Source organism: Notothenia rossii, assembly GCF_949606895.1.
Source record: "Notothenia rossii genome assembly, contig: scaffold_664, whole genome shotgun sequence".
NCBI lineage: Eukaryota > Metazoa > Chordata > Actinopteri > Perciformes > Nototheniidae > Notothenia > Notothenia rossii.
In genome coordinates, this window is record NW_027640324.1 from 1 (window position 1) to 12,978 (window position 12,978).

A 12,978-nucleotide genomic window follows, 5' to 3' on the forward strand; every position below is an offset into this window, starting at 1 on the left:
AAATAAATAAGGGTTGGGGTGAATGCACCAGTGTGCAGAATATGTCTTCTGTCCAGCACTAAAAATGGGAAATCATTAGCCAAAGCCAGAGGCCTCCATAGTAACAAAGACATAAGAGCAGACACAGATAACAGATAGGACAGGCAAGAGCAAGGCCAATCGCCACTATTGATTAAAGTTGAACCATCCATAGAGAACACTGATTTATGGAGTGATCTGTTAAACTCCCTGCTGACACTCCAAATGGAGAAACAACTCTGTACATTTGACTTTACTGCTTTTGAATTGCATTGAATTAGAGCTCTGCCCGCTGCGGAACTGATACAAAGATGTGAACTACATGATCTTTCAGTGCCTACCTGCTTCAAATCCGGCCACTCCTTTGGTAAAATATGATTATGAATATCAATCTTCATCTTCTGGGAAAAGTGGAGGTCTGCTGCCAAAGATTTCCTGCAGTAACTGATTGTGAATCCAGCAAATTAGCTTTCCACCCTCAGACAGAAACCAATGACCGCCAGGTGAATGGCTGCTGCTGGGACACCCTAGTCATTTATTACCTAGTCTGTAAAACAAGCAGAAAGTAATCAGTAGTCAGTGAAGGCTGTTTAGCATTGTAAATAGTTGACATACTGAACTATTTAGTATTCAACTTCAAATACTCTCATAAACAAAATCAATAATTAAATGGGTGAAGCTCTTGAACACACTACCAGAAAATAGTAGAGAGGCAAAATCAGTGGACATTTTTTCAACTTCGGCTAAAAAACATATTTTATTAGGTTAGTTTTTATTGGGTGAAATCCCTCTTTAATTTCTATGTATGAAACTGTCCTACCGGTGGTAGAAGATCTACAATTGAAAATAACACATTTTTTTTAATTCTCCATTATAAGTAAAATTCCTAAATTCTAAATGTTACTGAAGTAGAATTACAGAAGTATATAATCAGTCAATATGCAAAATATTTAACTATGCTGTTACACTAACAAATGTCAGAGCATTTTAGTGTTGTATTTTGTTAATATAGAGCACATTTAGATAATTTGTAAAATACTGGGTTATTGTTTGTAAAGTAATGTATAATATCACATAACAATACCATGTTTTTCTATATGTTAAAAATAACTATGGGTATTAAATGGAAGTTGAGTAAAAAGTGTACAACACTTGGTACTTGCGTGGCACAATTATGTCAAAATATAATGGTACTTGAGTAAATGTACTCAATTCCACAAAGCTTAATGCTTGATATGGACACAGCATGTGAAAATGTCCATCCCCCCCAGGATAGAAACCATTTAAGGATAAAGATGATTTTCGTACATTATCATTATGCCTTTTGACTATACTGTTTGTTATTGACTGTAGAGCAAATCGGTGTCAATCTCATTTATATTTTACGGAAATTATTTGTATCCTGAGTTCACATCCTCACCTTCTCATAATTGCATGTTTTAGTGCCACCTGTTGGTCAGTAGTTGTTGTTCATCCTGACAGCTTGCAAGCAGGTGAGAACATAATTGATTTGCATGCTGATAATTGGATTTACCATGGGTCAATGAATTGATTCTCGGATTAGATAGCAAAATCACTGGCACGTAAATAAACTAAACCACTTATCTCTAATTCCATTAACCCATTTGTTCCAGCAATTGAAATTTGGAATTTCCTTTTGGTGGGAGTGTTCTCTTCAAAAACGGTGAAACTGTTTTGTGAAATTTGACTTTTTCCTCTATACCATAATTAGATTTTGGGCCCTTGGGACTACTCTTTTCTTCTATATTTCTTTCTTTTCAGGAAAAAACGACTCTATGTACTATACGTATAATATGACAAGAACATGGCTGTACCTCAGAAACCACAAGGAGCACTATAACGCATTTTGTATCTAAGCAAATGTTTTCTAATCCTACTTAATAAGGTGCTTTTTATAAACATTATTTTAAGTTCTTGAATTCCTCACATAACACTGTATATTCTGCATATTTGGGTACAAAGCTACCTCTTGTAATATCTGCTCAGCTCTTCACTTTAAATCCCAATACTGCCAGTAGATGTTTTGTATGTCTTTATTTTGTGTACATATTTGTCAATATATTAAATGTCATCTGTGGAAGCCGTAGTACTTTAAAAAGCACAACCAATCATCTGAGCCGGTGTCGGTACCAGATGTGTTCGGGGTACCATATGTGTTCGGGGGCCGTCTCTTACCAATGACGTCACGCATTGTACGCATTGTGATTCGCTGTACGGTAATTTACCCAGGGGTGCTCGGGGGCAAATCACATCTACAGATCATGACGAACCGAATTGAATTATTCCTATGCTCCGAGCGTGTGAAAATGTTTGTGAAAAACATGTTAAAAAAACATGAAAACGGAGCAATGGCTGTACGCCATTGGCTGTACGGCAACTCAAGAGGACCATCATACACGGTCAAATTCCGAACATTTAAACATAGCCTACACTTCATTCTTTACTTTGTCCGTTATTATATGTAGAAGATGAACTACCTCTCTGAAAGGTCCCAATGTGTTAATTTTGATGGGCTGTCTTCTGAGTGGTTAAACATCACTAAAGATTTTCTGACTTCTGACTGCTTTGGATATATAATTACACCACAATAAGGTTTTACTATCACAGTGCACTGAGATTTGTGACAAACTGTAAAGCACTTACGCATCACTGTACACTGTAAACCAAGGCGGTTTTGCCATCACTTACTGTACTGAGGCTCAGTCACTGGTACATTTTCATTTACAAAGCCATGTTGGATAAAGTACCATCTTATATCTGCTCCCTGATCTCTCGGCAAATTGAAAGTACTTATTGCCTGAGATCTCATGCTGTGGTTTTATTAAATGTGCCAAGTGCTAGGACTGTCTTAGGGAAGAAAGCTTTTAGATGTGCAGCTCCACTAACTTGGAACAGTCTGCAAAAAGAATGTACAATTACCAAGCTGGTACCACTACATGTTTTTAAAGCTCGGTTGGATGCTCCACTGTCAGATGCTGTTGGTACCTGTACATGTGGATAGATATGTAAATTGTAATCCCTGTATTTTTTGCTGTATGTCCTTTTGTTGTTCTGTTGTTTAAGTTTTTATGTCTTCATGTGGAACCTACTGCTGCAGGTCTCCCTTGAAAAATAGATCATTGATCTCAATAGGATTTTACCTGGATAAATAAAGGTTTTGAATTGAATGTCGAGCATTAACTGCAAGTCACTCAAATGCAAAAACTGGAGAATAATTATGTTACAAGTGTTACAGAAAACATATCCAAGTGTAACAAACATCCAGTATTAACCTTACTGTTTTTTTACTAACAGTAACCAACTAATAATTTTCATGAAGTGCATATTTATTCCAAACTCACAATATATATATATATATATTATATATATATATATGTAATAAAACATAATGCACAATGGTACACAGTATCCAAACTCTTTAGGCACTGGTCAGAGGCATTCATGTAAAGCAGATCACCAGAATCCAATACTGGTAAAAACGTTGCAGAGATCAAATGTTTCCTTGTCTGAAAGGAGAAACCTAATTTTAAAACAACATTTTCAGTGTATGACTTGAAAGATAAGTTCTGATCAATAATAAAACCTAGATATGTGTATGTAGTGACCCTTTCAATGTCAATGTCAGTCCCTTGAACAGTACAAATGTTGGGGAGAAAAGAAGTTAACTTTTTGCGATTTGAGAATATCATGAGTTTGGAGTTGTCTGCATTTAATACTAACTTGAGTTGAGATAAATGGGATGGAATAACATCAAAGGCAGACTGGAGGAAATCAAGACTTGCTCTATAGAAGAGGATGAACAATAAATAACAGTATCATCTGCATAGAAATAGAAAGCAGCATTTGAAAGATTATTAGAGATTATTTACATACAGTATATGGTGAAATTATTGGTCCTAATATGGAACCTTGACGCACACCCTTTCAAATCAAATCAATCAAATCAAGTTTTATTTATATAGCACATTTATAAACGATTTTTGGTCGAGCCAAAGTGCTGTACAAATAATAAAAATACCCTACAGTAAAGACATTTTACAGCTAATACAACAGCAGTTTGTTCAGAATATCAGTATGAGAAGAAAACGACACCCTTTGTCCTTAGACCCTCACATCGTACAAGGAAAAACTTCAAGAGAAAACCCACAGTTTAAAGGGAAAAATGGGAGAAACCTCGGGGAGGGCAACAGAAGAGGGATCCCTCTCCCAGGACGGACAGACGTGCAATAGATGCCGTGTGTAAATCGAAGAGATAATACATTTGCAACATAGGTAGACCAAATGTTAGGAAATGCATGCGTCTATAATAATAGGATGAATCCACGAAGATGTCAAGAATCCTGTGGGAGCCTTCAGGGAGGCAGCACGACGAGACCCAGGCAGGACCGCAGAGACAGGTTCAGCCACGACCCGAAGTCCACGACTTAATCCAGAACTCAGGATAGAGGATCCAGGATGCGGGACCACAGCAAGAGGATCAGCCTCGACTCAAGATCACATCAAGACACAAAAGAAGAAAAATTTGGCTGGGTTAATCGGAACATGAGAATACACAGATTCAGACAGACAGAAGGAAGAACAAGCACTCCCTTTGGAGGGATTTTTTTTAAATATTGAAGTTAAATGCATCAATCTGGTGCACTTTGAGAGCAAAATGAAAAGATATATGGATACCTCTCAACATACATATGAAACAACTGTAAACAGATTTACTTTGTCTTTATGGATTCGATTGTGGACTTGATTGTGATTGCTGCACATTATCCCTTACTTAATAAATACTTTTTTTGATAATCTATTATATAGAAAAGTATATCATATTGATATATAATATATAATTTATTGATAATATATAATATAATCAAATATAACAATCAAAACGAAATAAGTAGTATTAAGTATTAGGGCTAAGAAAATATTGTACATGTGAAATAGTTGTATGTATTGATTTAAATTGACATGCATACGCTAAGAAAAATAGTCCGTTGTTACTGTTTGAACTAACGTACCAACGGCACTGAACATATTACATATTACCTACCATATTACGTTTTATACTTCTTACCTTCGATTTCTCTTGTTCTTCTCCTCATTCGTCTTTGTTTTTCTTCAAGTTTTATTGTATTTCTTCAAGTTTTTATCTTGTTGGTCGAATGCACTTAAGCGTCAGCTAAATACAATGTAATGTAATGATCAAAAAAACCCTCTATACTAGTCTAAACAGCGTGGGTAAATTACCGTACAGCCAATCACAATGCGTGACGTCATTACGTCGTGACGTCGTGACGTCACTGGTAAGAGACGGACCCCGAACACATATGGTACCCCGAACACATCTGGTACCGACACCGGCCCGGCCAAAAATAACTGGATGGCCTACCTGCCTGTCAGCCTTCCATCTCGTGCACAAACTCATCTCGTGCCCTCATTGGTCATGTGCGCGTTCTTGTGTCTTGGATGAGGGGCTCTGTATTTTTTCCGGTTGTGTAGGCTACTTTCAAATTCTAGCGCACTCGAGCTGGTTTCTCCATTCTTACCTACCTTTAACCTGAGTATTTAGATGTTCTGCTAGTTTTGTACCTCTACTTCACTACATTTGGAAGCCAATATCTTTAACTTTTACTCCACTGTATTTAATTGACAACTTTGCTTTACAGGTTTAGATAAATGAGATTAAATACATGTTATTATGAAATTGGCCATTATGTAGCCTACAAATAGTTATTTCCCTGTTGGTTAAAGTGTATTTTTATTATCTTTTCTTTTTAATGACTGATTTTAAATGTCATTTTCTTAATGTCTTTACATTTTTGTAAAGCACTTTGAATTGCCTTGTGTTGAAAGGTGCTATATAAATAAACTTGCCTTGTATTGTGATACCAAAACTCTTGTACTTTTACTACTAAGTAAGATTTTGAATAGGAGTTTTACTTGTATTTTCACAATGTTGCTTAGCTAAAAGAGCTGTACTTCTTCCACCACTGTCATAGAGTGGCCTGTATGAAAAATAGGTGGTGAGTTCTGAGAGGACAGAAGGAGGAAAGGGGAGGAGAGAGATAAAAAAACAAAAAAAAACTTACTGGCACCGCCTGCCATATCCACAGCAGATCTCAGCATTTATCGCATCGCCGCATCTAACCCTAAACTGTGTCTAACTAGCGGTTTCCAGAGAGGCTGCACTTTGCAGGGTTCACTTTCCTTAGAGAGGGAGTTGTCTCGCTGCTGATGCTGGGGAGACCAACCCTTTATCTCCCATCTCGAATCGCCATCCCACCTCTCTGCGCAGCAGCTGAGTACACCGGGCTTTATTAGGACACGCTGGATGGCTTCTGCACTTACACCGGCGTGAATCTCTTCCTCATCACCCTTTCTTTGAGTCTGCAAACAAAACGAACGGCAAAAACAATGACGGACCCGGCCTCCCAGGACACCTACCCTGTCCCAGACCCGACTATTGTGGATCCCTTTACGGCTGCGATGCGGAACGGCCAGTGCGCCCAGGATGGCTTCACCAACAACCACCGCCAACCTACCAAGAGCCCCGGCCAGCCCGAGACGCTCCCTACGGGCCAGGAGATGAAAATCACAGACAGTGTGGAGGGAGAAGGTAACTTCATCCATAAATGTTTTTAAAGTTATAGATGCATATAGTCTATGAAGTGTTAAAGGGTACCCTAGGGAGATGGGAGGGGTATTTTTATCCATGTGAGGTATTTTTAGCCTGCTGTCTTTTAAATAATTTACAACAGTCCTACATCAGCAGATCAGAGTGAAGCGAAAGTTGAATTCAAAGCTCAACATATTGATACATTGAATCCAATCCCAAAAGCGTTCCATTCTTTTTTTAATTTGTACTTGCCTCTGGGGAAAAGTCAGATTTTTTTTTTAAACATGCACATTGGGGCTCAGCCAAAGCTATTCTGATACCAGTCACATGCGTGCCAAACCCCTAAGTGTGCTCGATGTGTGTTTGTGTGTGTTAGTTACTTTTCCACTAATTTAATCCCATTCATCTTCTAACATGAAGAAAAATCTCTGAAAAACATTCCACAGTTGATAATAACAGGGCCTCAGTTATAAGCTATTAGTGTATGCATTCAGGTATTATGGATCTGATTTCAATGGATATTTGATTGTTAATTTAACTCAGTAGTTTTGATGCTAATATAATTAAGCAGACGTGGAGTCAATAAAACAAATACATGGTTATTGCATTTAGAATAGTGTAGAGTTATTTTATTGGATGTATTTTTTATCAAGGGACAGTATCCACCTTGTATCTACACTAGCAAGAGATACATTCAGAATGAAGGATAAAAGAAGAAAGATGCATTGAACTGTTTGGCTCGAATCTCCAAAAACGTGAACCTATATTTCCCACAAAATCGGCTTCTTTATTATAATAACTACTTTTTTTGTCATATTTGCCAAAACTGACACTAAATCATACTGTAAAAGCTTGAGACAGATAATCTGTGAAATAATTCATGCTCCTCTGCCTCTCCACAGTGCATGAGAAGATGTTGAGCACATGCCTTCTGTCTGATCCCCCAGCTTGGGATCATGTGAGCAAAGGGATTTAACCATGCTGCCTCACTCCCTCAGTCACACATCAGACACACACCCACATGCTTGTTAGCTGGTCTCGCTAAAAGGCTTTTGAACAACAGTCATGTTTCTATTTTTAAGTTTAAAACCCAGACACCACATTATCATTTTTCATTTTTAAAGGTTTCAAAGTAGCTCCATGTGCAGTTTAATTATCAGCCTTTCCTCAGCTAGATACATAAAAAGGTCATAGTTTGTCTAGTACAATCAATTATGGTTTTGAACAAACCTTTTGGGAATATTCCATTTATGTAAGCTTTACTTATGATCTGGCAATTTCTGTTCTGGAAACAATGGTTTTCTCCAGAGTCACTCCTTATCAAGGTGTTATCAAAGCAGGTCAGTCAGAGGCTATAAGATTTGTTTTGCAATCAGTTAGCCTGTCAGCCAATGGGTCTAACGTGCTACACACTTTTAGCTGGCCTTACATGCCTTTAGTGTAACACTAGTCATTCAAATCATTTACACGAGTCTTCGCTCTGACACACACACACACACACACACACACACACACACACACACACACACACACACACACACACACACACACACACACACACACACACACACACACACACACACACACACACACACACACACACACACACACACACACACACACACACACACACACACACACACACACACACATTTGCATTGTGACACTTTTTTTAGCTTCTTCTACACAAAAGCCATGTGATTTCTTTTGAATTTCTATCATCAAAGTAATCAATTATGGCCAGATAAAATGATTTCACACAGCTAGATGATGATGGTCAAGGGGTAAATGTGATTGTGCCCTAGGGATGTTAATAATCAAAGGTTTGTGTTTTATGTACTCCTCTTGTGACAACAAAACTTTCATGTGTGAATACTGAATGCTCAAAATGAAAGCTGTGAGGAATATCCATATAAACATACCATATCTTACATCTTAAACCCTGCATTAAGGGTCATTAAATATACAAAGGTATTGAAAATCTGATCCAAATATATTTAATGGCTTTCTCTGCCTCCCATTTGACACATTTTGATAGCAAAAAGTATATTTTAACAGATGCATTATCAAAACTTAAGTGGCTCCAGGCACATGCCATTTACTTCGAGCTACCAAAAGTGAAAGATACATTACCCTTGTAATTAACTAATGTCAGTTGCAAAAGTACATCGCTTGGAGTGAAGTGTCTGGCTGTCCGTCAAAAGCAGTTGGCAGTTTTCAATGGTGGGAAGCTAGTGAGAGATGCCATCCTAGTAGCACCAACTCCTTGTGGACACTGTGTCTGCAATGTCTCCTTCTGTCTACACTCACACTAGACAAGCAGTGGGAGTAAGAATGGATATTTGCAGGGGGAACTTGCCATTCTAGAGACATGAAACAAACAAAAAAAAAACAAATTTTTCTAATGAATTTAAGTATGAATGATACCCTTGCTGTACCGTGATACCAATGTCAAATGGTCATTTTCTCACATAAGATACAAGATCGCTTTAATAAAAGTTGGAGGACAAACCCACACAGAATTTTCGCCCGACTCGAAAGTTCACGTTAGCTTAATGGAGTTTTATAGCATCTTCTTGCTCATATCTTTGGCTTTGTTCCCCTCAACTTTACTACATTGGTTCACTCTCATGGCTCCTACAGTGTCTTTCTTTTGCTGCTTTAAGCAATGCAGATCGAAAAACACATTGTAGACTAAGCAGTGGCAGTTAACAGGGTTGTGTGCATGGGGACATGTCCATCCCAAAGAAATGCGAAGATAAAAAAGACAATCAAATAAATGTGTGGTATAGTGATTGTCTCATGATACATTTGTCAAAAGGGCCTTTTTCTAATTTGGGCTACACAATTTTTTCCAGGGGGAACAAAGTGTAGAGATACAAAATGTACTTAAGTGCCCCAGCATCAAGCTTTTCTACAAGAAAAAGGATACTCATTGAAACCAAGGCTGATTTAAAAAAAAAAAAGGGAACTCAACAGATTTTACGTAGACAATAAAGGTCAATTGTCAAGTCATGATGACTCAGGGGTATTTGTATAACGTCCTCTGTGTGTCATGTCATAATATCTCTACCAGCTGCTTTTTTCCCACTATTATTTAATGTCTGTCTTTTGCTAAATGTATGAAAAGCCTAATACTAAAACACGGTAGCCCTCCTTTAACCTTCTATAACCCTGCAGAGGTGATGTGGCACATGAACATATATTTACAATTAAATATTAATTTGACAAATGACGCAGTTTTGTGTTACATTGACTACAGAAAGTGGAACTTTCAGCCATGGTCAATGAGATTTTAGAATTTTGGGTTTTAAAAAGAAGGTAGCATGTAAAAGGCAAAGTCCTACTTCCCGGAGGAAGTGTTTTTGCTTTCTCTTGAATAATTCTTCTCCCACTGCAATGACACCTAATCCGTGTTGAACCTTGTTGTGCAGCGCTTGATGACAGCAGAATAGCTTCAGGCAGTTTGTCTGACTTCAGGCAATCACTTTTCTCACAGAAATAAATTGCATGTGGAATAATAATATAATGAGTATTCGTCTTAAGCCATTATATCTGTTTAGTCTCTTAGAAGGGAATTGTGCCTTAAACAGCCATTAATGTTGGATATTAAAATCATATGGCATCATCATGGTAATTAAATATATATTTATATAAATAGAACTATATATATGTATTAATTTTGTTGAATTCAATGGAAAAGAGTATAGAAAGTAAAGCTTGACAAGCTGTCCCTGTAATCTGTATTATACTGTGGTTCCTCGGGTATTACTCAACGTCAATCAGTGTAAATTGATGATGGTCTTGTGCTTTCCTGGAAGGTGTGGAGAATTATCTTACAGAAAGATGCATGGAGGGTGGAACTTAAAACCCCATTCATGTTGAAGGCAGCAATGAATACACATTGACTATTGGGGACTTGTAGTGGATTCGTTGTAGCTGCTACAACAACAATGCTTTTTTATGAGCAGTATTGTCATGAAGCATTGGCGGAGCCAGACCACTGACCTCCCTTTTGATTCGGAATAATTTTAATTATTTTTACACACAACCGTAAATAGAATTTAGGACCGGATTTAATCAATCAATCCAACCGATTAAATCCCTTTTTCTAAAAATGTACTTTGTACTACAAATGTACATTTATCGAATGCAAAAACATGGATACATTTAAGGATCTATGTAATAGCCACTTCAACGTTTTTGGTCACTTTTGTAATGTTTTTCTAATGTCATAACTTCCTAAGCTTAAAGACATCGTGGTATAAAATGTTGGACTGCATGAAAATGACTTGCGCGGACACAGCGCATGATGTAATTTGAGTCACAAAGACCATAGCGGAGCCTCGTGGAGACTTGGACTCATTGTATGAATTACCCTTTTGCCTCATAATTTTGTCTGGCATGTTATAGATAGAATCAGAGGGATGAAACCCTCTTTAATGGTCACACATGCAGAGCACACAGCACACACTGTAACATTTGGCCTCTGCTTTTAACCCATCCTAGTACCAGGAGTCTAGTAAATGCATTGTCTTTATATTCGGAAGAAAAAAATACACCATTGTTGTGGAACTGTTCCAATAAAAAAAGGGTGGAAATGACCCTATGGAACAACATGGTTCGGTTGGCTGGGTAGACACAGAACAGGACTTTCAGTCAGAAGACCGTGTTAGTGTTCTTTGCGAAAACAAAATCCAACGTTCTCTTATTTAATTCACGTCCATAATATAATAACATAACAAACATTTTTATTTCATCCATACCGGTAGATTTTTAGTACTGATTTAAGTTGTATGAGAATCTTATTACTATCCAATATACGTTTTGGAAAAGGTCAAATGACCATTTATGCAACCTCTGATGCCTGATATGATATTGCAATAAAACATAAATGGCCATTACAAAAAACAAAGACAAAGAAATAAAGGCATGTAACAGAGTTTGTGTTTTTTATTGCAGGTCTTCTCGAGAGCAGCATGCGGCTGAAGCCCCCACGAAGCTCAGAGCTACAGGAAGAAGGCCCTCTGGGTCTCCTGGGTCTCCATCGTGGTCACGCTCATAATGGCTGTGGCAGCTTTCAGTAAGCAATCTAAAATAATCCTTTATATGTTTTCAACAGTGCTTGTTAACTGTGTTTATGCTACCAGACTGACTGTTGCAGTTTACCTCTCACTTCCCTATTTACTAAGAGGATATTTTGTCATATAAACGTCTATCTAGGTAGGGTGCAAATGTATAGTTTACGAAACCCCTCTCTTACAATGTTTTTCCAAAATTTGATTTGGCGACTTGTTTCTTTCTGTAAAACAAAGAACCAGTGTTGGTTTCTCAGTTATTTTTGATGAAGCAATTCAATGCATTTTTTGACACAACAAGTTAACAGCAAAGACATTTCATGCCCAAAAAGTGGTGGAAAATCACAAGAGTTTCTCGGAAATGTGTTGTTTGCCTCTGGGTAGAAGCTTTTTATAATCATATATGAGCAATAACATAATGCAGACTAACAGTAAACATTACAATAGGCTGCCTTCGGTTAGTCACAATTATGTAGTTTCAGCCCCTTTTTAATAATGTTTTTACATTACATTACATGTTACATGTTAGACGCTTTTATACAAAGCGACTTACATACAGTACTCAATTCTCTGGGCAATCCCCACAGGAGCAATTTGAGGTGAAGTGTCTTGCCCAGGGACACAACGACATGCTGACTGCAGTGGGGTTTGAACCTTTGCTCCCCTGATCCGAACACCAACGCACTAATCCACTGCGCCACACACCTCCATATTTGATTGATGATCCCACACTTCCTGCTTTAAAAAAACTTTAAAGATTCACAAAAAAGGAAATATACATTTGTCCATATTCTATTAGGGTAATAAAATAAATCAGAAAAGCATTCTTCAAAAATTTTCTTACATTTCTTTGACGCTTTAGTATGTGATTAACAAGCCTTTATTGTTCTTGGCAACCGACCCAACCTCAGATGTGTTTGACTTTTGACATGGTGAAGAAGTTCTGGTGGTTTTTCAAACTGCACATGATAAACAGTTACCCTTAGGATGTTGTGAAATGATGTTGAAACAATTTCCACACACAGTTTGTTGTCTTATGATGTGTAGAGGATGTCCAAGTTGTGCTGCATTGTGGTGAGTGCAACACGCAATGTTGCTTCATCATCCTTGCTTGTAGTTTTTTTCAAGTCACCATGTGTCCATTAAAACTTATCCTTGTGTTGATGACTAAGCACAAACTTTATTTTTTAAGCAAAGCAGCTGCATGGATTCACACTTGGAAATGAAGGCAGGGACTTATCCATAAAATATAAT

The 12,978-nt window shown here is 37.6% G+C and overlaps 1 protein-coding gene across 1 annotated transcript; it reads left to right on the forward strand.

Moving 5' to 3' along the window:
• Window positions 1-5,908: 5,908 nt before the first annotated feature.
• On the forward strand, window positions 5,909-11,757 carry LOC307026794 (uncharacterized protein). Its single transcript, XM_079694925.1, has 2 exons — window positions 5,909-6,646; window positions 11,609-11,757. Exons 1-2 carry the CDS (start codon window positions 6,445-6,447, stop codon window positions 11,731-11,733), a joined length of 327 nt encoding a protein of 108 aa, XP_079551051.1. The 5' UTR covers window positions 5,909-6,444; the 3' UTR covers window positions 11,734-11,757.
• The last annotated feature ends 1,221 nt before the right edge of the window (window positions 11,758-12,978 follow it).